We start from the raw sequence: 23953 nt of genomic DNA, 5'->3' as shown, positions 1-23953 counted from the left end.
AATATTCTCCTCCAACACCATAACTCAAAAGCATCAATTCTTCTACGATCTTCCTTATTCACTGTCCAGCTTTCGCATGCATATGAGGTGACTGAGAATACCATGGCTTGGGTTAGGAGCATCTTAGTCCTCAAGCTGGTATCTTTGCTCTTCAACATTTTAAAAAGGTCTTGTGTAGTAGACTTGCCTAATGTTCATTTTGAGTTGTGCCCCATCCATAAATGAAGGTCCTGCAGGCTTTTCTCCAACAGGCTTTACTACATTCGTGTCATCACAGTCAACTCTACTTTAAGGAGGCAGCGCTTTCCTAGTCGCATTTTGAGTGCCTTCCAACCTGAGGGGCTAATTTTCCAGCACTATATCTGACAGTGTTTCTCTGCTATTCATAAGGTTTTCAGTGACTAAATATTTGGGAGTAATTTGTCACTCCTTCTTCCTAGTCTGTCTTCGTCTAGAGGCTCATCTGAAACCTGTCCACCATGGGTGACCCTGCTGATATTTAAATACCCGTGGCATAGCTTCCAAAATCACACCAAGACACAAGCCACCACATAACGACAAACTGACAGACGAGTGGTGGCTCATAAAGATTACAGCCTAGGAAAGCCTTTTGGGCAGCACAACTTTGCCATGTCGGGTCACTATGTGTCAGAAAGGACGCAACAGCACCCCACAACACCACCTCTGATCAAAGGATCCTCCCCACTGTATGTCAGTCATTGTCTTTACTTGAATGCCCCTCACCCAGGCTACTCAGAACTGTTCACAGGGATGGAGGAATCCCTCAACTATGAATTGGTGTCTTCCTTCCCATTCCCCTAAGTGACTATTCCTAATCTCACTCTCACCTCAAGCTCTCCACCCCAAGCCTGTTTTCTAGATGACCCTGTTTCCAAATGGAAAAGAAAACAGGACTTTTTCTTTAGTTCCTTCCTCTTCCTGCCTACAGTATAGGATGATGGTTAAGGACTAGGGATCTGGAGTCAGACTGCCTGGGTTCAACTTGGCTCTGCCGCTTGTTATCTGGGTGGCTTTGGACACTTTAATCGTTCTTGACACAATAGGTTTATTATAAGGATTAAGTAGAGTAGTTCATATAAACCTTTGGAATAGTCTGGCAGAATAAATTGGGTTCTCAGTCATTGTTAGCTGTTCTTGTTATCAAGAAACCCTGATAGCACAATGGTTAAACACTTGGTTGCTAACAGTAAGGTTGGTAGTTCAAACCCACCAAATGCTTCTCAGGAGAAAGATGTGGCAGTCTGCTTCCACAAAGATTTCTACCCTGGAAACCCTATGAGGCAGTTCCTCTCTGTCCTATAGGGTTTATACCCTGGAAACCCTATGATGCAGTTCCTCTCTGTCCTATAGGGTTTCTGTGAGTTGGGATTAACTGAAAGCAACGGGTTTTCAATTTTTAAAAAATTGCTGTCAACACTTGTTAATTTCATCTCGACCTGCATCTTTACCTTTCCGTGGAGTCCTAAGTGTCATAAATGTTTAAGACTACTAATCATTGTTAAAGTTGGCAGTTCGAACCCACCCCGAGGGGCCTCAAAAGAAAGGCCTGGCAATCTGGTTTTGAAAAGTCACTGCCTTGAAATCCTACGGAGCACAGTTGTACTCTGAAACCCATGAATCACCGTGAGTCAGAATTGTCTCCACAGTAAACGGTTTGGTATTAGTTTTACCCTTCCTCCTGTCTAAGGTATATATTTCTTTGTGCTCCTGGTTCCAACCCCATCTGTCTCCTCGAAGACTGGCCTGTCATAGTACAGCCTGTGAAAGCCAGAACCTATAGAAGGCAGACATTTGTCAGAGATGGAAAACTCAAATGTTTTCCACGAAAAAGAGTGATAGGATAGTGGTAACACTATATCTTGTCAAAGCCAGAAAACTTAGTTGTTGTTGTTAAGTGCTGTAGAGTCAGTTTCTACCCATAGCGACCCTGTATAGGGTTTGCGAGGAGCAGCTGGTGAACTTGAACTGCCCACCTTGCAGTTCAGACAGCTTTGCAGTCTGGTGCATTAACCCACAGCGCCACACCATGAAACTTAGAAGACCTGGAAAAATAAGGCAGTCCTATTGAGCTGCCTCAGGTTCCACTGTAGCTAGACCTTTACTCCCATATAGCTTTTTAATCTCTATTGTCCCCTAACTTGGAGTCCTGGTGTGACACTGGAGCATCGCAAGGCTGATGCTTCAAACTCCTGAGCCGCTCCTTAGAAATATTAACCCGGAGTCATATGAGTTGGAATTGACTTGATGGCTGTTAACAACACAACAATCGCTAATTTTACTCGTAAGGTTTTCAGTGGCTTCTTTTCAGAAGTAAATCACCAGGCCTTCTTGCTTCTTTCCATTGTCAGTTGTAGTGCTGGGAGATGAGCCCTGCAGGTTGGAAAGTACCCAAAATAGGGTGACCCAGGCCTGGGTAATGTTTGATCCTTAGACCTGAGGCCACTCTGGGTTGGGACGGGTGTTCAATGGCAACTCGCAAAAACAGCACCCTGATTGCTTGTAGTTGTAGATGTAAAACAAACAATTGAGTTTCTCTATCACTCTGTCCCAGTCCTCTTCATAGCAACTCACTCAGTCAGAATTCTCTGCCTCCAAGTTTCATTTCATTCTTAACCCACTGCAATTTGCCTTCTACACCATTCTTTTGGAACAGTTCTTACTTAAGCGCATTATTGAATTAATTTACAAACGTAGTTGCTCTGGCAAACCCCTAACCCACCTTTTGTGCCTGCACTGAGCAGCTGGGCGGTGCTGGAGATGCGTCTACAGCTGTGCTGACTGGTTGCACTTCATACTCATGATCAAAGCCTCCATCTGGCCCTAAGCACTGCCCAGCAAGCTTCCTGCATTGCCCTACTAGCTTCTTTGGCCTGTTCCCTGAGATGACTGACACCTTTTATTTCCTTCCCCTTCCTCTCACACCTGGCCTACACTCTCACTCAGCTGATGACTTCGTGTGATTAATTAGAAAATAAAAGTCATTGGATATGAAATTCCTCACTTCCACAAGAACTACTGATCTACCTGAACATAAAACCATCTCCTTGCTCCATGAAATGGAAGAAATCCAAGGCCCTGACTTGGGTTTGAAGATCTCCAACCCCCTTTACATTCTAAAGGTATTCTCCCTCTCCCTGCCTGGGCCCATGAAGCAGTCTCCTTGCTGTTAGGGTCATTCTCATCAGCGTGGCTTTCACGCCCCTAGGTGATCAGACTGGCCCATCATTGTACATGAATTTTCTAGTACTGCTCAGCATTCCCTCATCACGTAGCTGCCTTGCTCTCTGTTCTTTATACATGCCAAGCACTTCTCACTCCAGAACCTTTGCAATTACTAAATCCAGTGTGGGAGTCTTGGTGTGGCACTTAGGATAAGCACTGGGCTGCTAAATGCATGGCCAGCTGCTCAGAACTCTACTCAACAGTACTTAACAATAAAGCTAGTTCAAGACACACTGCCAGAGACTTATTATAGCAATAAAGAACAAGTACTGGTGATCTGGTGTTCTCTTTGGGCTATTCTACAACTCTGTTCACTGTGGAATGCTGATAGTAATACACATGAGTTGTTGTTGTTAAGTGCCATTGAGTTGGTGCCAACCCATAGCGACTCTGTATAGGGTTTCCAAGGAGCAGCTAGTGAGCTTGAACCACTGACCTAGCAGTTCAAACGACTTTGTAGTCCAGCGCATTAATCCATAGTGCCGCACCAGGACACCAATACACATGAGTATTGTCTATAAAAATGTAAAGTGTTCAGTGAGATTTAATCTATTGTTGCCCTGTGGATATTGTCCAGTCATGCTTTATTTATAAATCCAGCATTTCCTGATTGCTTTTATGTGTGCATGTCTTTCTGATTCTGTCATTAGTTGATGAGTTAAAATATCTTTGATGTATGTTTATCTTTATATGAGAGTCATGATTTTATTGTTTTAGAAAGATGACCTTTTTTCTTTTTTTTAAGGAAAAAAAACCCCTTGATTTTACCTTTTAAGAAAGATTAGTATTCAGGAAAATTTCTGAGTCATCAATGCAAGGAAAGGTGAGGGAGGAGGTTAGAGCCCTTGTCTGTGAGCAGATATCTTAGTGCCATATGAGTCTGAAATAGAATAACTAGATTGGAAATTGTTTAAATGATATTTTAGACTTAAAGCTCTTAATATATATCCAAAATGTCATTAAATATGTTTCTAAGCTCCTCGGAAACCCTATACAGGGTCACTGTGGGTCGGAACTGACTCAACAGCACTTCACAACAACAACAAAGCACTTTATTATAATTGCTCTTTTTTTCACAATGTTTCAAAAGTCTTTTTCTAAGTGAAAATTAGATAGCTCGTCGTCGTGATGTGCCGTGGAGTCAGATCCAACTCATAGTGATCCTGTGTGTCTGTATAGGGTTTTCAAGACTGTAAATCTTTACAGGAGCAGAAAGCATCATCTTACTCCCGTGGAACAGCTGGTAGTTTCGAACTGATGACGTTAAGCTTCACAGCCCAATTCGTAACCACTATAATACCAGAGCTCCTTAACATTAGCTAAGAAATAATATTATTGACATTCAGGGGCGAATTAAACCTTTCCTTCTTGTTGATTCTTGTTAAAATATATATTCTGATTGTTACTTTATCACTGTGACAATTTCAACAACTGCATTTTCATCATACTATCTTTTTGTTGGTGCCTGCTGCTAAGTGCTTATTTGCCCTGAAATTGTGATTTTGTGGGTTTGGATGATTGAATGAAAAGTCATTAACAACAGCTGCCGCATCATTAGCATCCCGTGGCAGAGGACAGTTCACTGCTCTGGTGCCTCAGAGCTAGGAAAGACAAAAGGAAAAGGGGAGACCCTTAATAACAGACCGTTTGCTATAATATTTGCTATTTGCTGTGCAAATTGATGGGTTTCAAGGATTGGAAAACTGCTATTAGCTGTGTTTGAATATATAATTAAAATACTTTTATCCCTAAAAAAGGAAATAGCAAATGATATGGGGCATGGCTAATTGTGGCTAGATATCGGAGGACGGAGATAAGAAAAAGCAACACAGTTTCAGTATTAATATTAATGGCAGACTTGACGCTTCCAAATGGGAAGCAAGGAACATTGACCTTGTCAGACCTGTGCTGGCTTCTTTAACCCACACAGGGATTCAGCTCACTTCCTAGATAAGTCAACTGAGCCACAAAGTGGTGTCGTGCAGGTTTCACATCAAGTCTGCTAACTCCTAAGCTTTTGATGAATGTTGTTGTTGTTGTTGTTATGTGCCGTGGAGTCGGTTCTGACTCATAGCGACCTTGTACAGGGTTTCTGAGGCTGTAAATCTTTACGGGAGCAGAAAGCCTCATCTTTCTCCCACGGAACCGCTGGTAGTTTCAAACTGCTGACCCTGAGGTTCGCAGCCCGATTCATAATAAGATCTTTAAAAATTTCTACTTTTCCATGTTCCTCGTTTTATCTTTTGAGGATTCCTCCACCAATCATCACCTGAGATACTTATCAAAAATGAAATGTCTATGTAAAATGTTGTTGTTAAGTGCTGTTGAGTCGGTTCCGACCCATAGCAACCCTGTACAGGGTTTCCAAGGCTGTAAATCTTTACAGGAGCAGAAAGCCTCATCATTCTCCCGCAGAACAGCTGGTAGTTTCGAACTGCTGACCTTAAGGTTCGCAGCCTGATTCGTAACCACTGTGCTACCATAGCAGCAGTGAATTTGGAGACACTGTGAAGTAGCTGAGAATTGAGTCCCTTAAATAATGACCTCTCTTTGGACTCTTTAAAGGGGAGAGATGCTACAGAAATAAACTGTATGGGTTGAGAAGGGTTCAAAAGCTTGTGGAAAAATTCCATTGTCTTTTAACTTTTTGAGTCTCTTCATATTGTTTATTGTTTTTTTCCGGGTAACTCCTGGTGAAATTATATTTTAACAGAATTTTTTTTCTTGGGTTAGGAGATGTTATTTATTTATTTATTTATTTATTTTTATAGATTGATTGATTGATTGATTGATTGATTGTCAGACCAGCCTAGAAGTAATATTTTTTAGTTACTTCAACTCTTCCATCCTGTTTTGTTTGAAAGAAATTTCCATTTTAAAAAGTTTATTATGTCAGAAGTTTACCTATAATGTATATTTTGCCTTCTGTCCTACAACTGTAATCATTTTAAAAAACAAATAATGAAAGGTATTTTAAGTGGAAGAAAAAATAGTAGAAAAGAAGCTTATTGTGGTGCCTCTCAACTATGTTAAATAATTATGAAATTACAGTCAGCATTTATTATTTTTAAGCATGATGAAATACTATGTGAAGAGAAACTAAGCAATTTTTAGGAACTTCGACAGTAAGACCGATATAACTAGACCCCTATTTACATTTTTCTTTTTTTCAGTTGTTAATATGTAAATACTTTTTCCAAGCCAGCATAGTGAATTTCCTAGATGCTAGCTCATGCTTTACCTGTAGACTAGCTAATAGTTTGAACTTAGAAGGTTAAGAATAAAGCTGCTGAAATCTTGAAATTTAAGAGCGTGTGATTTGTTGTTGTTGTATACTGTCAAGTTGTCTCCCCGAATGCCTGGACACAGTCTGGTGGTCCCTGGCAGCACTGAGAACTGGAGGATGAATCCGTTCTAGCAGGTGTAAGGGGGAAGAGGCCTCTATCCAGAGAAGAAAATAGGACAGGTAGCAAACTGTAATAAAGGGGGACAGAACTTAGCAGTTCTGAGGAAAATTGATGCTGCTTATATTAGAAATATATCAGGACATTTGAGGTGCCAGGAACTGTTTTGAAAACTTTACAATTATGATTTAATCCTTACAGCAATCTGAGTTAGGCACCATTATTCCATTCTTTTTACTAAAGAGATAAAAGGTTGAACTGGAAGGTTGAGTAAGTCAGCGTTGCAGCTGAAAGCAGCTGGCACCCTCAGATTGGGTCATTTGAGGAAACGTTAATAAAGACACGACTTACAAAGGTGTGGGATGACCTTAAGAAAATCGACAAGGTACTTCGATCCTAAACCTGAAAGGGTGAGGTGGAGAGCAGGTACTATCTGAATGCATAAGGAAGCAGCTGCATGGGAGAGCCATCGGCTGAGCTGTGCCCCACAGAGACTGGGCAGGTTGAGAGCCAGGGGAACAAATATTTTGTGTCTGGTTTTGCCCTCTGGCCAAACCCACCTGGAAGCTGAAAGGCAAGGGAGCCTGGCTTCACAATCTCTGTGGATCAATCAGCCTCAAGGCAGAGAGTACAGTGGAGAAAGGTGAAAAATGGACTGGGGGCCACTTGTGACTGGTATAGAGGATACGCTTTGGCAAAGCTTTGGGTAGAGGGGGAAGGGTGGTTTTGTCTCTCCTTTCCCTCCATTTTCTTATTGTTTGCCCCCAATCCCACTAACCTTTCTTGAACTAGGTAAGAAGCAGGGAAAGAGGTGCAGACAGGAGCAGTGAAGAGGGAACTTCGAATGTCTGAGAGATATCCCAAGATCAGAACCCTGGAATAGCTATTTCTTGAAGATGTGTAGATTATTAAATAATGATATAAATTGCCTGTTTACAACTGGAAACTGCTTATTTTTATACAAATAAGTCACTTATTATACATTTTTTTGCCAACCCCCTACACATTTTTGTAAGTGCACTATGCCACGTGTTATGTCTATGGTTACTTTATTTGTTAAAATGATTGGTAAAAATCAGAATACCTACCAAAAAAAGCAAACCCACTGCCACTGATTCTAATGCAGAGCAACCCTATATAATTTCTGGGGCTGTAAGTCTTTGTTGCTGTTGTTAAGTGCCATCAAGTTGGCTCGTACTCATAGCGGCGCCCATGCACAACAGAAAGATATGCTGCCCGGTCATCACTGGTGTTAGTATGCTTGAGCCCATTGCTGCTGCCACTGTGCCAATCCATCCCGTTGGGGGTCTTCCTCCTTTATGCTGACTGTCCACTTTACCAAGCATGTTGTCCTTCTTCTTGATACTGGTCCTCCTGACAATATGTCCGAAGTACGAGAGATGGACTCACAACATCATGGCTTCTTAGGAGCATTCTGACTCTACTTCTTCCAACACAGATTTGTTTGTTCTGGCAGTCCATGGTACTTCCAGGATTTTTCGTCAATACTGTAACTCAAATGTCTAAATTCTTCTACGATCTTCCTTATTCATTGTCCAACTTTCACATGCATATGAGTCAATTGAAAATGCCACAGCTTGGGTCAGGCCCATCTTAGTCCTCAAACTGACATCTTTGCTCTTTCTCCCTCTGAGGATCTAGTGGATTCAAACTGCTGACCTTGCAGGTAGCAGCCCAGTGCATAACACCCTGTGCTACCAGGACTCCTAGATATCAGAATGACTGAATATATTTTTTTAATGTTTTATTGTGAATTATGTGATAGTTTACATGGGAGAACACTAGTTTTACATTCATTCTATCGTATATCCTCTCATTGCCATGGTTACAATCCCCTCCATGCATCATCAACCAACCAAAGGGTATACCCTGCAAGCCTGTCCCCCACACCCCTTCCCCCTGGTCTTCAGCACACAGCCCCTCTCCCTCTGTGTCTAAAGTCCCCAGCTGCTCCATCTCTCCACGTCATCGTCTCTGCCTCCATCTCAGGCATCACTGCTTCTCTCGGTAGGTTCCCGCTCTCTGCTCTTCTCCATTGATGGTCCTAGGGACCTCCGCTCCTAGACTGCAAAGTTAATCACTCCCCTCTTTGCTATAAAACGTCTGTCTTTACATTTCCAACCCTCACAGTCAGTCCTGATAACAATTTTTCACTATTGTATCACAAGAGACCTATCCTCATCTCCTTTCATCAGCCCCGCCTAGACAGATTGGATACTACTCACTGGAGAGTCTACCTTCCTCCAGGCCCTCTGGATCTCCTCTGGATCTAGGGTCCCTCTTGAAAGCTTGTAAGCCAGTCACTTCTTGCCTTGGTAGCCACCCCCCCCCCCCCCATTTTGGGTAGCCAATGTCCAAGTTGCCCATCCCTGTCTACTCTGTGAGTGGAGGGGTTGGGAATGATTCTTGCTGTAAGGATTTGTTCCCTCTTTTTAGCTAGTACATCCATAGGTGTAAGTCAAGTGCATCAAATTGTATCAGATTACTCCTTTTTTCCTCTTCTTTCTTCTTCTGGTTGAGCTCTGATCATCCAGTCATTGAAGCCAGGTCAAGTGGGTATTATATGTAAGTGTCGGTGTTTTTGTGCTATGCCTTCTCTTCTTATCAGCTGGACGCTTCACTCTCCAGTCTTGTCCTCTTTGGCTAATGACTGAATATTTTTAGGACTTTTTTCTCCTGCAATTGGTAAATGGTCTATAACTATGCTGTCCAATATAGTAACTATGAATTCTCATTGTTGTTGTTATTGTTAAAGTGCCATGGAGTTGGTTATGATTTCTAATGACTTTGTATGGGGTTTCCAAGGAGCAGTTGGTGGATTTGAACTGCTGGCCTTATGGATATCACATTGTGGCTAGTGAGATTGAACAACTGAATTTTCATATTTATTTAAATGACATTAAGATTTCAGACCTAGTATGGTGCCGTAGGATAAGCACTGGACTGGTATTGATGAAGTCTAAAGAAAATGTCTCGCCAGGTGTGCCCCTAAATGGTTGTGATGTGCTATGGAGTCGGTTCTGACTCACAGCAACCATGTACATGGGTTTCTGAGGCTGTAAATCTTTACAGGAACAGAAAGCCTCATCTTTCTCCTGTGGAACAGCTGGTAGTTTAGAACTGCTGACCTTAAGGTTTGCAGCCCGATTCGTAACCAGAGCTCCTTGCTAAATGAGATAAATCATTTGATCTGGCCCTGCCAAGAGAATCACAGGTGGAACTCGAAATTCAGTAAATCTAGAAGCTTTTTTTCATAGTAATAAATTTATATTAAGTGAATAATAAGAGTAACGTAAATTTGAAGGGACAAACCAGGAACGCCCATTACGGGCTCGACAGGGTACTTATGAGTACATGATGGGACAGACACGTATACTTCTTGTCGGCTGCCTGCGGTCTGTCTGACTGTATTGTGGTGACTCCGAGGACAGTCAGTGGCAGGCAGGCTGGGAGTGTACGTTGTGACAGTGTGGTGTAACACAGTGGTGAAACCATAGCGATCCGGCAATGATGAAATGCAATGAGATGATTCCTCGTGACATTGATGACCTTGCCTCACGTTGATTGATAACTATGTTGCCAACATCTTTGTTGCCACAGATGATAACTCCAATATAATCTCTCCACACATCCATAATCAACAATCCTCACAAAAACCGAACCTCAGATGAAGATTAAGGAAATTACAGTTCACAGAAATGACCTCAGGAGTCAATGATATGAATGTTGGATATGTTCTAAATCCAAGATACAGGATTAGAACAGCAATCAAAGCAAAATAATTACGTCACTGGTGACACACACACCGGATAGTTATTAAACCTTAAGTGATGTGATAGTCTACAAATGGCTACTACGAAGAAAAGAAAATTTGATGCAGACTGTTGATCTTTCCAAGAGAAATGGACAAATGATTACTTTTTGTTGAACTGAAAGACAAACCTGTGTGCCTGGTTTGTAGTAATGTATTGACAGTAATGAAAAAATCAATTTGGAGTATCATTACAGCTCAAAACATACTAAGCTTAATGAATTGGGTGGCCAAATGTGTCTGGATAAAACTAATGCTCTCTCACCATGAAGTGAGATTTTTCTTCAGAAGGTGCTGGATAAATGTACGAGAACGTTGTAATGTGGGAGTTTGAATGGAAGATATTGGCAAACCTTGTAAATGTAAAAATCAAAGTTAGTTCCATTTTTCTACAACATTGACCACAATCAATGACTCTTGTTGTTGTTAAGTGCCGTTGAGTCAGTTCCAACTCATAGAGACCCTCTCTAGGGTTTCCAAGGAGCGGTTGGTAAGTTTGAACCACAATCTTAGGGCTCAAATCGACTGCACTTATCCAAAATTAGTACTAATCTAAAAAAATAAACATTCTCTTTGGAAGTAGCTGTTGTCGACAGATTGAGTCAGTTAATCAGTTCTAGGGATTAACTCAGTTTGCGTAAGACAGTGAGATACATCTTTGATACGGGGAACAAAAAGTTTAAAAATACTGTGTGTCAAATTTTAGAGAACTACAACACTGATTCACCACAAATATATTCTGTAAGCACACATAATGGCTCTATCTACTATTATTAAATTTTCTCAGAAATGATAGTGAAATTGAATGGCAAACACAAGTCAGGGTAAAGGAGGGACAGTTTTGAAGGCTGCCTTAATGCTCTTTGGCTTACAGACAAACCATAGCAGACTGTGGTGAACTCAGCAAGGTTTATAAGATAACATTGACTGGTACAGAACGTATGTACACACACTTCAATCACTTGTTAGAAATGCAATAAAGAGTTCTGAACTAGAAGAATTTTTAGGAGAATGTCATGGATTCATTCGAATATTTCATATTCCAACATTTTCTATCAGATTTTCAGAACACAATATAAGGAAACCTGAATTGGATTGCCAAAACAACATTTACACTGACTTAGAAACCTCACTAGGATGCAAAAATCTCCAAATTTGTATTAACTGAGAATAATATGAAATAATATTTTTTCTAATGACAAAAAGAAATAGTCGGTGTTCAATCATTTCAAGAGGTAGCATATGATTAAGAGAGCCAATGATCTTGAAGGAAGTAGTCCAAGTTGCACTGAAGACATTGGCAAAGAGCAAGGCACCAGGAATTGATGGAATACAAATTGAAATCTTTCAGCAAACTGATGCAGCACTGGAGGCACTACTCACCTATGCCAAGAAATTTGGAAGACAGCTAGCTGGCCAACTGATTGGAAGAGATCCATATTTGTGCCTATTCCAAAGAGAGGCAACCCATGGAATGTGGAAATCATCAGATAATATCAATATCACATGCAAGTAAAAATTTTCTAAAGATTATACAAAAACAGCTGCAACCACACATTGACCGAGAATTTTCAGAAGTTCAAGCCAGATTCAGAAGAAGATGTGAATGAGGGATATGGATCTTGGCTGAAAGCAGAGAATACCTGTGCCTAATTGACTATGCAAAGGCTTTTGATTGTGTGGATCATGACAAGCTGTAGACAACATTGAGAAGAATGAGTATTCTAGAACACTTAATTGTGCTCATGAGGAACCTGTACATAGACCAAGAAGCAGATGTTCACAACGAACGTTGGAACACCGAATGGTTTAAAATCACGAAAGGTGTGTGCCAGAGATGTATTCTTATACCATGCTTATTCAATCTGTATGCTGAGGAAATGATTCGAGAAGCTGAATTAGATGAAGAAAAATGCATCGGGATTGGAAGAAGACTCATTAACAACCTACAATATGCAAATGATACAACCTTGGTTGCTGAAAGTGAAGTGGACTTAAATGCTTACTGATAAAGATCAAAGACCATAGACTTCAGTATGGGTTGCACCTCAATGTAAAGAAAACAAAAATTCTCAGGACCAATAAACAACATCCATTTAATGGAGAAAAGATTGAAGTCGTCAAAGGCTTCATTTTGCTCCCATCAACCATCAATACTCATGGAAGCAGCAGTCAAGAAATCAAATGACGTATTGCATTGGGCAGATCTGCTGCACAAGACCTCTTTAAAGTGTTGAAGAGCAAAGATGTCAGCTTGAGGACTCATGTGTCCCTGATCCAACCTATGGTATTTTCAGTAGCCTCATGTGCATGTGAAAGCTGGACAGTGAATAAGGAAGACCGTGGATGAATTGATACATTTGAGTTATGATGATAGAGGAGAATATTAAAAATACCATGAACTGCTGAAAGAACAAATTAATCTGTATTGCAACAAATACAGACAATGCTCATTAGAAATTAGGATGGCCAGTTTTCTTTCATACTTCGGACATGCTATCAGGAGGGACCAGTCCTTGGAGAAGTAATCACATTTGGTAAAGTGGAGGGTTGGAGAAAGAGAGGAAGATCCCCAACGAGATGGATCAGTACAATGGCAGCAGCAATGGACTCAAACGTAGCAACAATTGTGAGCTTAGCACAGTACCTGGCAGTGTTTCATTCTGTTGTGCAGAGGGTCTCTATGAGTCATACAGAATGGATGACACCTAACAACAACAGGGAATAGAGCTTCACTGATGTTGGTAGAAAGGGGTAGTGCTAATGCTTACACAATTTGAAGAATGTAAATAGTGTCACTGAATTGTACGTGGAGAATTTGTTGAAATGGTATAGCCTATATTTCATGGTAACATGCTGTGTATTATTATAGAAATTAATTTTTTAAAAAAACCTGAACCTCAAGGTCTTCAGAGTTTTCATATACCCACAGGAAAATTACTTCCCTTCCAGGGCACCTCACTCTCACTTCTTTGATTGTCCCTGTGAAACTTTATATTTCCATTGCCAGCTCAGTGACTTAGTTTGAAATATTAACAAAATCATGCATTTAGCATTTGTAGTTGTTTACACAGGAAGAGTTGTATGTCATGCTGCCCACAGTGTAATTCACTATATTTCTTTTTTATTGTTTTTGTTTTCAATGATTTTAACTTTATAAAAGCAGGGGCATATACTGGGCTCTTGTTTTTCCTAAGAAAGTAATCAGACATGTATAACAGTAAATCTGTGTCTCTACAGATAGACTTACCCACATGTATATCTGCATAGAAATGGGTCCAGCAGGTATTCATTGCGATGGGTTCTGAGTGAGTGGTTTTTGTTAATTGCTTGGTTTTATTTTCCATAATGAGTATATATTGCTTTTGTAGTAAGATAAAACAATAAAATTCTTAGGGAAAAAGTATATTATGGATAAAAATATATTTGAGTCAACAGCATACAGACTATCAACAGATAGGTTCTACATCTCTTGCAGGTCTTGATTTACTTGATCTGCAAGACATTTTTTGGGTGTTTTGGGTCAAATAATTTTCTGGACAAGTAAGCACCAAATTCTACTTCCTTCCAGCCATTTTAATAGGCTCTCTCTTATATACTGGAGCTCGTGTGGTGCTGCGGGTTAATGCACTGGACTGCAAGGTCAGTTTGAACCACAAGGTTGGCAATTCAAGCTCACCAGCCACTCCTTGGAAACTATAGAGGGTTCCTATGAGTCAGAACTGACTCAACGGCACTTAACAGTAACAACTCTTGTATACCGGCTGCTCTGAGTTGGAATCTCCACGATGGCAGTGGGCTTGGTTTTGATCATTGATACGGCACATTTCCCACCTTGTTCGCATGTTTGCTCTGATGGGCTATATGGCCCTGCATTCTGTCTACATTAAGAACTTACAATATGTTTACAGTAGTGATTTTCTTCTATTGTACCCTCACACTATGGTAGATTTTCTGAAAGTTTCTTAACTTGGCCTCTTAATAGAGAAGTCAGAATTGACATAATGCATATTTTAAAAATATTTTATTCTTTTTAGGATAAGGAGCATCCAAGATACCTGATCCCAGAGCTCTGCAAACAGTTTTACCATTTGGGCTGGGTCACTGGGACTGGAGGAGGAATTAGCTTGAAGCATGGGTGAGTTTCCAACTGACTTCAGTTTGGGGAATTCCTCCATTTGAGTAGACCGTGGGAGCCTGACTTGTATGAGGGCTCTTCACAAAATTTATGGAAAATGGGATTAGATAATGAATAGTTTCCACAAACATTTTGAAGCCCCCTTGTTTTTTGTCCCAAGAATAACTGATCAGTTTTATGTGATACTCAAGGTATGGAATTTCCTTAAAGAGTAATGAATATTTGCATAACTGAATGAGACAATTATGCATTAGTTGCAGATACAATAGACACCCAAGGATTTCAGAATTACTATTTCTAACCAGAATAATCCCGTCTTCAGTCTTTAGAGTATCAAAGTTAAGTTAAGTGCCATGAAGTCGGTTCCAACTCATAGCGACCCCTGAATAGGGTTTCTTAGGAGCAACTGACCTTGTGGTTCACAGTCCAGTGCCGATCCGATAATGCCACACCAGGAATTAAGTACCATGCTGTCAAGTATGTTCATATGTCTGCAATGACATAAAGGTTTCCCTTCTAAGAAAACCAACTTTGTTTTGAAGGTCAAGATAAATATTTAAAAGTCACTTAAGTATAGATTTGTTGTTAATTACTGTCCAGTGAATTCCAATTCATGGCAAGCCCATGTGTGCAGAGTAGAATTGCTCCACAGGGTTTTCAAGGCTGTGACCCTTTGGAAGCAGATTGCCAGACCTGTCTTCCAAGGAGCCTCTGGGTGGGTTCAAACCAGGAACCTTTCAGCTAGTAGTTGAGTCCTGACCCATTTATACCACCTAGGGACTCCTAAATATAGATTACTGGCCGTTAAAGAATCCTAAAAATTATGTTTTATTGAGTCCACAGAAAGGCAATCTGCCCTTCTAAGCACATGTGTCACTATTAACAGACAGAGCAGCTGGTGGTCTGTCGTTCTGTGGAGACAAAAGGAGAAACTGGACTTCAGTCATAACAGAAGGAATGACTAGCATTCACATGTTCATTAGATTTTAATCAGTGTCTTCCAAAAGGCTGAAGAAATAAGGAACATAAAAAAACATTGGCATACTAATAAAGGTTGTGAAGTCTTATTCTTTTAAGAGTTTCTGGAATAGGATTAATGTTTCTCCTCCTGAAATATTTTAGTAATATGATTGTTTAGAGGCTGAGTATTAAACTGAGTGACTGCTGATTTATTTCTTTCATCCTGATTTACTTTCTTTCACGAAATTGGCTTACTAAAATATTTATATGCTACTGAGTATATATGAGCATGCCCCCAAGGAAGCTGCATTTGTATGGTAAGGACTGAAATGTGTAGTCAGAACACTTTGAACAAAAGGGATTTTATGGCAGGCCACCAGATGATGCCAGCAGCATTTCAGCTCCTTTCAACTGCCAAGTATCTCAGGCATTACTAATTGAACAGCGGGAAAGGGCGGGGGTGGGGAGTAGGGTGGGGGGTGTGCACTCAACAACTAGCATAGTTACTGATGAAGGGATGGGCTCAGTCTAGTAAGGTCCTGTCTGTCCCACGTGATGCGTCTGTGAGCCCAGGCCTGCCCCCTGTCTCACCATCCTCCTCCTGCTGCTGTGTGGCTTCAACATTGTGCAGGCTTTCAGGTCATTTTGCCAAACTTTCTAGTTGGCCTGCATGCAGCAGAGCCCCACACTATGGTAAGGATATCTGTTGTTATAGCTGCTGCTGCCATTTCATAGGCCTGTTTAGAAGCTGAATGCCAGTAATTCTAAGTGATCTGATTTCCCCAAAGTGTTATTTGTATCAAATCATGTCTTAAAATGCTGCTTTGAGTTAACTGCTTTTTATTTTCATGTGCCAAAATAGTTTGCTTGTGTACAAAATAGAGCTTTCTATGAAACTGAACTAAAATAAAACCATTTTACCTGGCTCTGGGGTGGGGGGCAGGGACGACCAAAATACTAACACAATAAAAAAATCGAAGAATTTTTTTCTTGGTCACTGAAATCTAAAGAGGGACTTTTTCTTCGTCAAAAAAAGATATAAAGGACTATGTCTTTTCTAGCAGAAATGTACAAATCCATGCATGGTGATTGTGTGTGGGTACCATAAACCACTCACTGGGGCATCTTTCCCAATTAAATGACTTTTATAGCATTCAAATCAATTTATAGGAAAATTGTATCATACGATAAAATACTTCTTCCAGAGCCAGACTCAAAGTGGGTGAGGAGCGCTTCCTGGAGGTTACCAGTAGAAAGAACCAGTTCTCTGGAGCTGCAATTGGGATCCCCCCAACTTTGTGCTTTATAGAGCGAAATGGGCATTTTAGGTAGAATGTTGACTTTTTCTCCTAATACATAAGTAACTTAATAAGCCCCAATGACTAATATCAGTAATATTATTCTGAAATTGTTAGTGGAAGTTTGTTTTTCTTTGTCTGACTTTCTTAGACTCAATAATTTTGCAATGAAGTACAAACCCAATAGCTTTTACTTTCAGAATAATACTGGCCATATACTCTACTGGTGTGTTGTGCCAACTGATGTTAATAGCAGACAGCTTAAAACACACAGAAGAGCCCAAATAGGACGAGGAAATCCAGAACCAAGAAAATGTCAGCAGCAAAGGTAATCCCGGGTACTCAGCAGCCACAGTGTTTAGGTTGGGTCCTTACTGTTCAAAGTTAGTGTTTTCTATTTTCATATTTCCTCTTTTTACATTTCAATGTGATGTGTCAGAGACCCTGATCTAGCTGTACACTATTAGATTATAATTAGCATGCCCATATTGTAGACAAGATCTTGAGGCATAGTAAGATTTGAATGATTTTCTTAATGATAGGAAAATAGACACAACCACGAACTCTCAAGTTTTATTCCCTCCTTACCACACTGCGAGAAAGCAGGGGGGATAAAGAAATAAGTTCCCAAACTAATAGCTTGAAATTCAAAATACTTTTTGTTTGTGGTCTGCAGCAAATAAATACTTCACTTTCGTTTTTGGCATTTTTCCATCCTAAACTTAAAGTCCTACCATCTCTGTATTCTAATTTCTTTATAGATTTAAATGCATTTCTTTAAAACCTATTTAGCTAATCTTATAGTTACTTGGAGTGGTATCCTGATGTGGTGCTGTGTAGGATAAGCACTGGACTGCTAACTTCAAGGTCGGCGGTTCAAACTCACCAGCCACTCCTTGGAAACCCTATACAGGGTCGCTATGAGTCAGAACCAACTCAGCGGTACTTAATAGCTACCCAAGTTTACCAAAGTAAACTGATTTCCATTTTATAAGCACAGTAGCAAAAACATATCTCATGTACCAAGCCACTTGAATAAACTGAATAAATGCCCTGGATTTGTCCACTTTGTAGATTGAGTTTCTTTACCAGCAAACCATTTGGTACTTTATTTGGATCTATTTCCAGGATCACATAGATATCTCACCACACAAGACTCGAGAAGTCCACGTAACAATCGCGATGAATCACCAGTGTTATCACACGCGATTGTAGAGCCTCCTCCATGTTACACAAAGATGAAAGATTTGAGTCGTGGTATTTGTAAAGGACTTCTTTGTGTGATTCTTTTTTTCTTAAAAATATTGTGTTTGGGGTGAAAGTTTGCACTGTAAACTAGTTTCTCATTTAGCACTTTCTACACATATTGTTCAGTGACAGTTTTCACAATGTATCAGCCTTCTCTTTATTTTCCTTCTGTTTCCACTGATCTAGCTACACCTCCTCATCCTTGGTCAAGGGTAAATGTTTGCCATTTGGTTTCGTTTAGGCGATTATTTAGAGGAACACAGTCCTCACCCAACCAAACCTATTACTGCCAAGTCGATTCCACTGGGAGTAACTAGAACAGAGGTGAACTGCCCCCCAGAGCCCCAGGGCTGTGAATCTTTACAGAAGCAGACGATATTATCTTTTCTACCATGGAGCACGGGTAGGTTCAAACTACCAACTTTTTGGTTAGCAATCGAGCATTTTAATCACTGCACCATCAGGGCCCTTAAGCTCTCACAGGTGTTATTATTTTATGATTCAATCTGTCACTTAGCTGAAAAGTGACTTCCAGGAGTGTTTTGAGTTCCAAGTTTAGAGGGTATCCCAAACCCCAGTAGTCTCAGGGGTTCCTCTGAGTCCAGGGCTGGTGAACGCCAGCCCACAGGCCTTAGAAGGTCCAGCCCTCGAAATCATTTTGTAAGGCCTTGCCAAGGCAGCTGTAGTTCCAGCCATCACGTTGTTGTTTCTGAGTGCCATCATTTCCGACTCACAGCTATCTCCTGTAGGGTTTCCGAGGAGCGGCTTGTGGGTTTGAACCACCGACTTAGCAGTTAAAACCAACCTTGCAGTCCAGTGCATTATCCTACAGCACTACACCAGGACTCAAATCACCACATTGTTGTTGTTGAGTGCCATCGAGTTGGTTCTGACCCATAGTGACCCTGTATAGAGTTTCCGAGGAGTGACTGGTAGGTTTGAACTGCTGAGTTTGTGGTTCAAACTGACCTTGCGATGGGTGAGTTAGTTAAGTGTTTGACCAAATGTGGTGGTGGTGGTGTGCCGTGGAGTCGGTTCTAACTCATAGCAACCCTGTGTATGGTTTCCGAGGCTGGAAATCTTTATGGGAGCAGAAAGCCTTATCTTTTTTCCTGTGGAGCAGCTGTTAATTTTGAACTGCTGACTGTGGGATTAGCAGCCCAACTCGTAACCATATGTTAGCAGAGCTCCTTTGACCAAATGTAGCAGGCTACTTTTTAGGTTAATAATTTTGTGTGGCCTGTGAATGATGTTATAAATTTTAGCAGAAAAAAGGCTCCTCCTCCCTGCTCTAGTCTCTACTGGTCCAGTAAATCTGGCCTAAAGGACTGTCTAACAGTGTAATCCCTACACAGCCTCACTGCTTCCAGACAGTGACACTCTGTGGTTCTCTTACGGGTGGTGTTGGATGTGATCAGAAGCCCAGGTGGCATGTTAAAGCTCTCAGCTGCTAACTGGAAGGTCAGCAGTTAGACCTGCAGCCACTCGACAGCGGACTCCCTACGAGGCAGTTCTCTGTCCTGTAGAGTTGCTAAGTGTCCTAGTCAACTCAGTGGCGCTATGTTCTAGACCTTAAGTCACCAGTGGGACCTAAAAAGAACCTTTCACGTCACCTATATGTTCATTGGTGACCCTGGCTATGGCAGCTGGGGTCTGCATGGACCATCATCCTCACTTTCACTAGCAAATATTTAGTTCATTCACTGCTCACCTGTCCATGACCCAGTGGCAGAACTAAAGAAGGAAGATGCTGGGATTTCCTTGGTTAATACAGATGTGGCAGTTCATACCTTCCTGCATCAGCTGACATTTCTAAGTGAACTACAGGAGCTTTGTTGTAATTGGAGAGAATTTTGGAAAGGATTTTAAAATTTATTGCCAAATCATATTTGAGAGCACCTTTTTAGTGGTAGGATAGAACATTTCTCTTTGCACAACATCTTGCGGTAGGATAGAGACCACCACATGTAGCTATGCCTTTTATATTTTTAGCTTTTGAGCATTGTTTAGGTTTCTAACCAAGTATTAATCACAAACTAGATTGGCTTTTCAAATAGGCAGAATGTAATTTAATAAGACTTCCAGCAGGGGGCTCTGAACTTCACGTTTTATAAGGTTTTTTGTTTTGTTTTGTTTTTTTAACTTTTTATCGTAAATTGAGTGAGGGTTTACAGAACAAATCCATTTTCCATTCAACAATGCATACACATTTTGTTTCGTGTCGTTGATTTTAGTCTCCACAGTGTAACATCGGAGTCCTGGTGTGGCTCTGTGGGATGAAGCACTAGACCACAATGTTGGTTTGAGTCACAAGGTTGACATTTCAAACTCACCAGCCACTCCTTGGAAACTCTATGCAGGGTCTCTCTGAGTCAGAACCGGCTTGGCACTTTAACAACAACAATGTAACATTCCTTATCCCACTGCTCCCGGTGTTTCAACCATTTCATCTCTCGTTCTTTCCTAACCCTTCCTGGCTGCTGAATTTTGTCCTCGGGATAAATGCTGACTTTTTTACCTTGACTGGTTGATTGTTCTAAGGACTGGGTACCTCCCTGGCATTATAGTTCACTTTCCGATTGTTTGGCTTAGAATTGAAACGCAGGGGGTGAGTTCAGTTCCAAGCCTGAAGGGTGACCAAGGGGTTCCACCAGTTTCTATCGGCCAGTAAGCCTGGTCTTTTGTTTGATTTTTAAAGTTTGTTCTACGTTTTTCTCCCACTGTCTGCAGGACCTTCTACTGTGACCCCTTTGAGAGCAGTCTAGGGTGGTAGCCAGGTAATCTAACTCAGTCATCTAGTTCTAGTCTCAGGGTCATGGAAGCTGAGGGGTAGATGGCCCAGGGTCATGGAAGCTGAGGGGTAGATGGCCCATGACCCTTTGGACTCATTGTTTCTTTGTGTATTTGGTTTTATCCACTAGTATTTGCTACAGTGGAGGAGAGAGTAATAGTTGCACCTTAGATGTCTGCTCACAGTCACTACTCACCAAAGTAGGATGGAGGACATTTTCTTTGTGGACTGTATTGTGCCAGTTGACCCTAGTATCACCCCAACTGCTCATTCCCTCAAGGTGTTCGGTTATGACTCAGAAGTTTTCATAACTTTGCCCCCGTATGACTCTGACCGTAATTAAACCTGAATTTATTTGCATGACAGAAATTGACTCTTATGAATTTTACAAATTGGAGTTTCTTCTGATGAGCATATTTTCCTGATTAGATTTTAGAGTAGCTGTATCACACACACACACATACACGGGAGCTTCAGAAAGTTCATGGAAAACTTCTTTTATCTTTTCATTTTGAATCCCCCTCATGTGTATATGTGTGTGTGTGTGTGTGTGTGTGTGTGTGTGTGTGTGTGTGTAAAACTAAATGCTTCAGTGTTCCTGATGGCACAAATGGTAATGCAATTGGCTATTAACCAAAAGGTTAGCGGTTCAAACCTAACAAGAAGTTCTTTGGAGAAAGACCTGATCTGATGTCTACTCCAAAAGATCACAGTCACGAAAACCCTGTGGAGCACCATTCTACTGGCCACCATAGGGTGGTCTCCATGACTTGGGGGCCAACTGTACAACCGCCACCAAGTAAGCGCCTGATTACCATAGGTTATGAACTGTAAAAATAAAGGAAACTGTCTATACGTGAAAACAAAAAACCACCACCACGGCGCTGTGTTTCCAGCCTTACAGAGGCATCAGAGTACATTGGTGTTCTCTCTGTGCAGCCTAAATTGTTCGTTAAATCAAGCAGTTGATTTGTATGACTTGGTTATAAAGAATATCTTGAGTGAACTGCCAGGATTGATAGAGTTCCTTGTACAAAAGCAGAAAACCAGAGGAAAATAAATACCAATGTCTTTATTTTGTGTTCCAGCAATGAAATCTACATTGCCCCTTCAGGAGTGCAGAAGGAACGAATTCAGGTACGGTAAAGGGATGCTTCTTAAACCCAATGCCATTTTTCTTTATTTAATGCTCATTTGTGAAATGGAATTAATTTTACAATATAATTAAAAGAAAATGTTGGTTTTAAAGGATGGTCATAGTGTGATAATATAAATACCTAATCACTAAGCACTTATTGAGTAAATTAATTTTTGTGTCTGATAAGTATTCTCCATGCAACCAAAATCTGTTTTGTAATCTCATTCTACCAGTAGAGGGCAAAAGAGAGTAGCTTATTCGTGGTTGTAATAAATGATTGCAACTTGGCACAGTTGTAGCATCGACTAGTGAGGTCATTAGACTGACGGTATCAAATCGACTCAAATATCAAGTACATCTTCCTACCATTCTAACCTCCGACTGACTTATTTAATAATAACAAAGTTAGTCCAAAGTTATGAAACTATTACAAAGTTTTGAAAAGATCCATTTAAGTTACTGCTGTAATAATGACCCAACCTAATTAGAAAAATATACTCACTGGTGGCAGTGGTGTGTGGTGGAATTGGTTCTGACTCAAAGCGACCCTGCCTAGGGTTTCCGAGGCTGTAAATGTTTACTGGAACAGAAAGTCTCATCTTTCTCCGTTGGAACAGCTAGTAGTTTTGAACTACACATAGTGCTTCACTTATAAATAAAGCAAGGAAAGTTGCTTCATTAATGAAACATTTATATTGCAGTTTCTGTTAAAAAAATTTCCTGGCAATGAAAGTTAACAGTTACAAATATGCATGTATCACTAAGAGAAAAAAATCTACAAATCTAAATAATTCCGTAGAGCTTTAGGAAAAGCATAGCTGACTGAGATTAGTCTTTCTGAGTGCCAGTCAAATTTCAGTTCCTCAAAGAATAATAAAGTTTTACTCTATGCTGTTTCTTTAATTTTATGACATGTGAAGAAGTAATTTTAATAGACCCATCCGGGGATGCTGGTTTCTTCACACTCTCGGTCTGAAATCCCCAGTCACAAAGTTAGAGGGCAGAGTTAATAAGCTAAATGGATACTGAACTGATGAGAGCATAACACCACTGCATGCATGTTAATTTTCCTTATTTTTTTCTTCAAATTCCAAAGAAATAATATTTTTTAATTCTTGAGATTATTTTTAATAAATGGTTGAAATGTTTTGAGAAATTATGAATACTGTTTGTATACATATACATAAATACACACGTTTTTGTTAAATGACATTGAGTCGGTTCTGACTCATAGCAACCCTGTATAGGGTACCCTTTCCAAGTAGCGACTAGTGAGTTTGAACCACTAAAGTTGTGGTTCAAACTGATCTTGCATTCCAGTGCTTATCCTTCAGTGCCACACAAGGACTCCATATATATTTATAAGTGTGTGTGTATATCTATATCTATATATCAGTATACAATATAACATAATTTCATATACTGTCACAATAGAAAACTAGTGCACAAGGGGTTTTAGAAGTTTGCAGAATTCATAATATGCACATTATTTGTGTTAAAATATGGTATGTACTAGAAAGGCGGCATTTATAATTCTGTGTAAGCCTTCTTTTATTCTCTCCCCCCCCCATAAGTAGCCTGAAGACATGTTTGTTTGTGACATAAATGAACGGGACATAAGTGGACCTCCACCATATAAGAAGCTAAAAAAAAGCCAGTGTACTCCTCTTTTTATGAATGCTTACACCATGAGAGGTATGTAGAAAATGGATTCAACATAAAGAGGATTTGCTAAGTTCTTGTTGTTAAGTTTGGTCGAGTCAGTTTGATTCCCACTCATAGTGACCCTGCATAAAGTTTCCAAGGAGTGCCAGTGGGCTTGAACTGCCACCTTATGATTCAATTCAATCTTGCAGTCCAGTGCTTATCCTATAGCGCCGCACCAGGTCTCCATTTGCCAA

General features: G+C 40.5%; 1 protein-coding gene across 1 annotated transcript in view; it reads left to right on the top strand.

Moving 5' to 3' along the window:
* Positions 1–23953, top strand: part of LOC102840222 (methylthioribulose-1-phosphate dehydratase-like) — a 39298-nt gene that overhangs the window by 6723 nt on the left and 8622 nt on the right. Inside the window, exons 2-4 of the mRNA XM_006864912.1 lie at positions 14517–14617; positions 22003–22051; positions 23630–23747. Coding sequence (XP_006864974.1) covers positions 14517–14617; positions 22003–22051; positions 23630–23747 — 268 coding nt within the window. The remainder of the gene's footprint in view (positions 1–14516; positions 14618–22002; positions 22052–23629; positions 23748–23953) is intronic.

The sequence above is a fragment of the Chrysochloris asiatica genome, unplaced genomic scaffold, assembly GCF_000296735.1.
Source record: "Chrysochloris asiatica unplaced genomic scaffold, ChrAsi1.0 scaffold00072, whole genome shotgun sequence".
Lineage (NCBI taxonomy): Eukaryota > Metazoa > Chordata > Mammalia > Afrosoricida > Chrysochloridae > Chrysochloris > Chrysochloris asiatica.
Note: the sequence above shows the minus strand (reverse complement) of the source record. Positions and strands in the feature narration are given on the sequence as shown.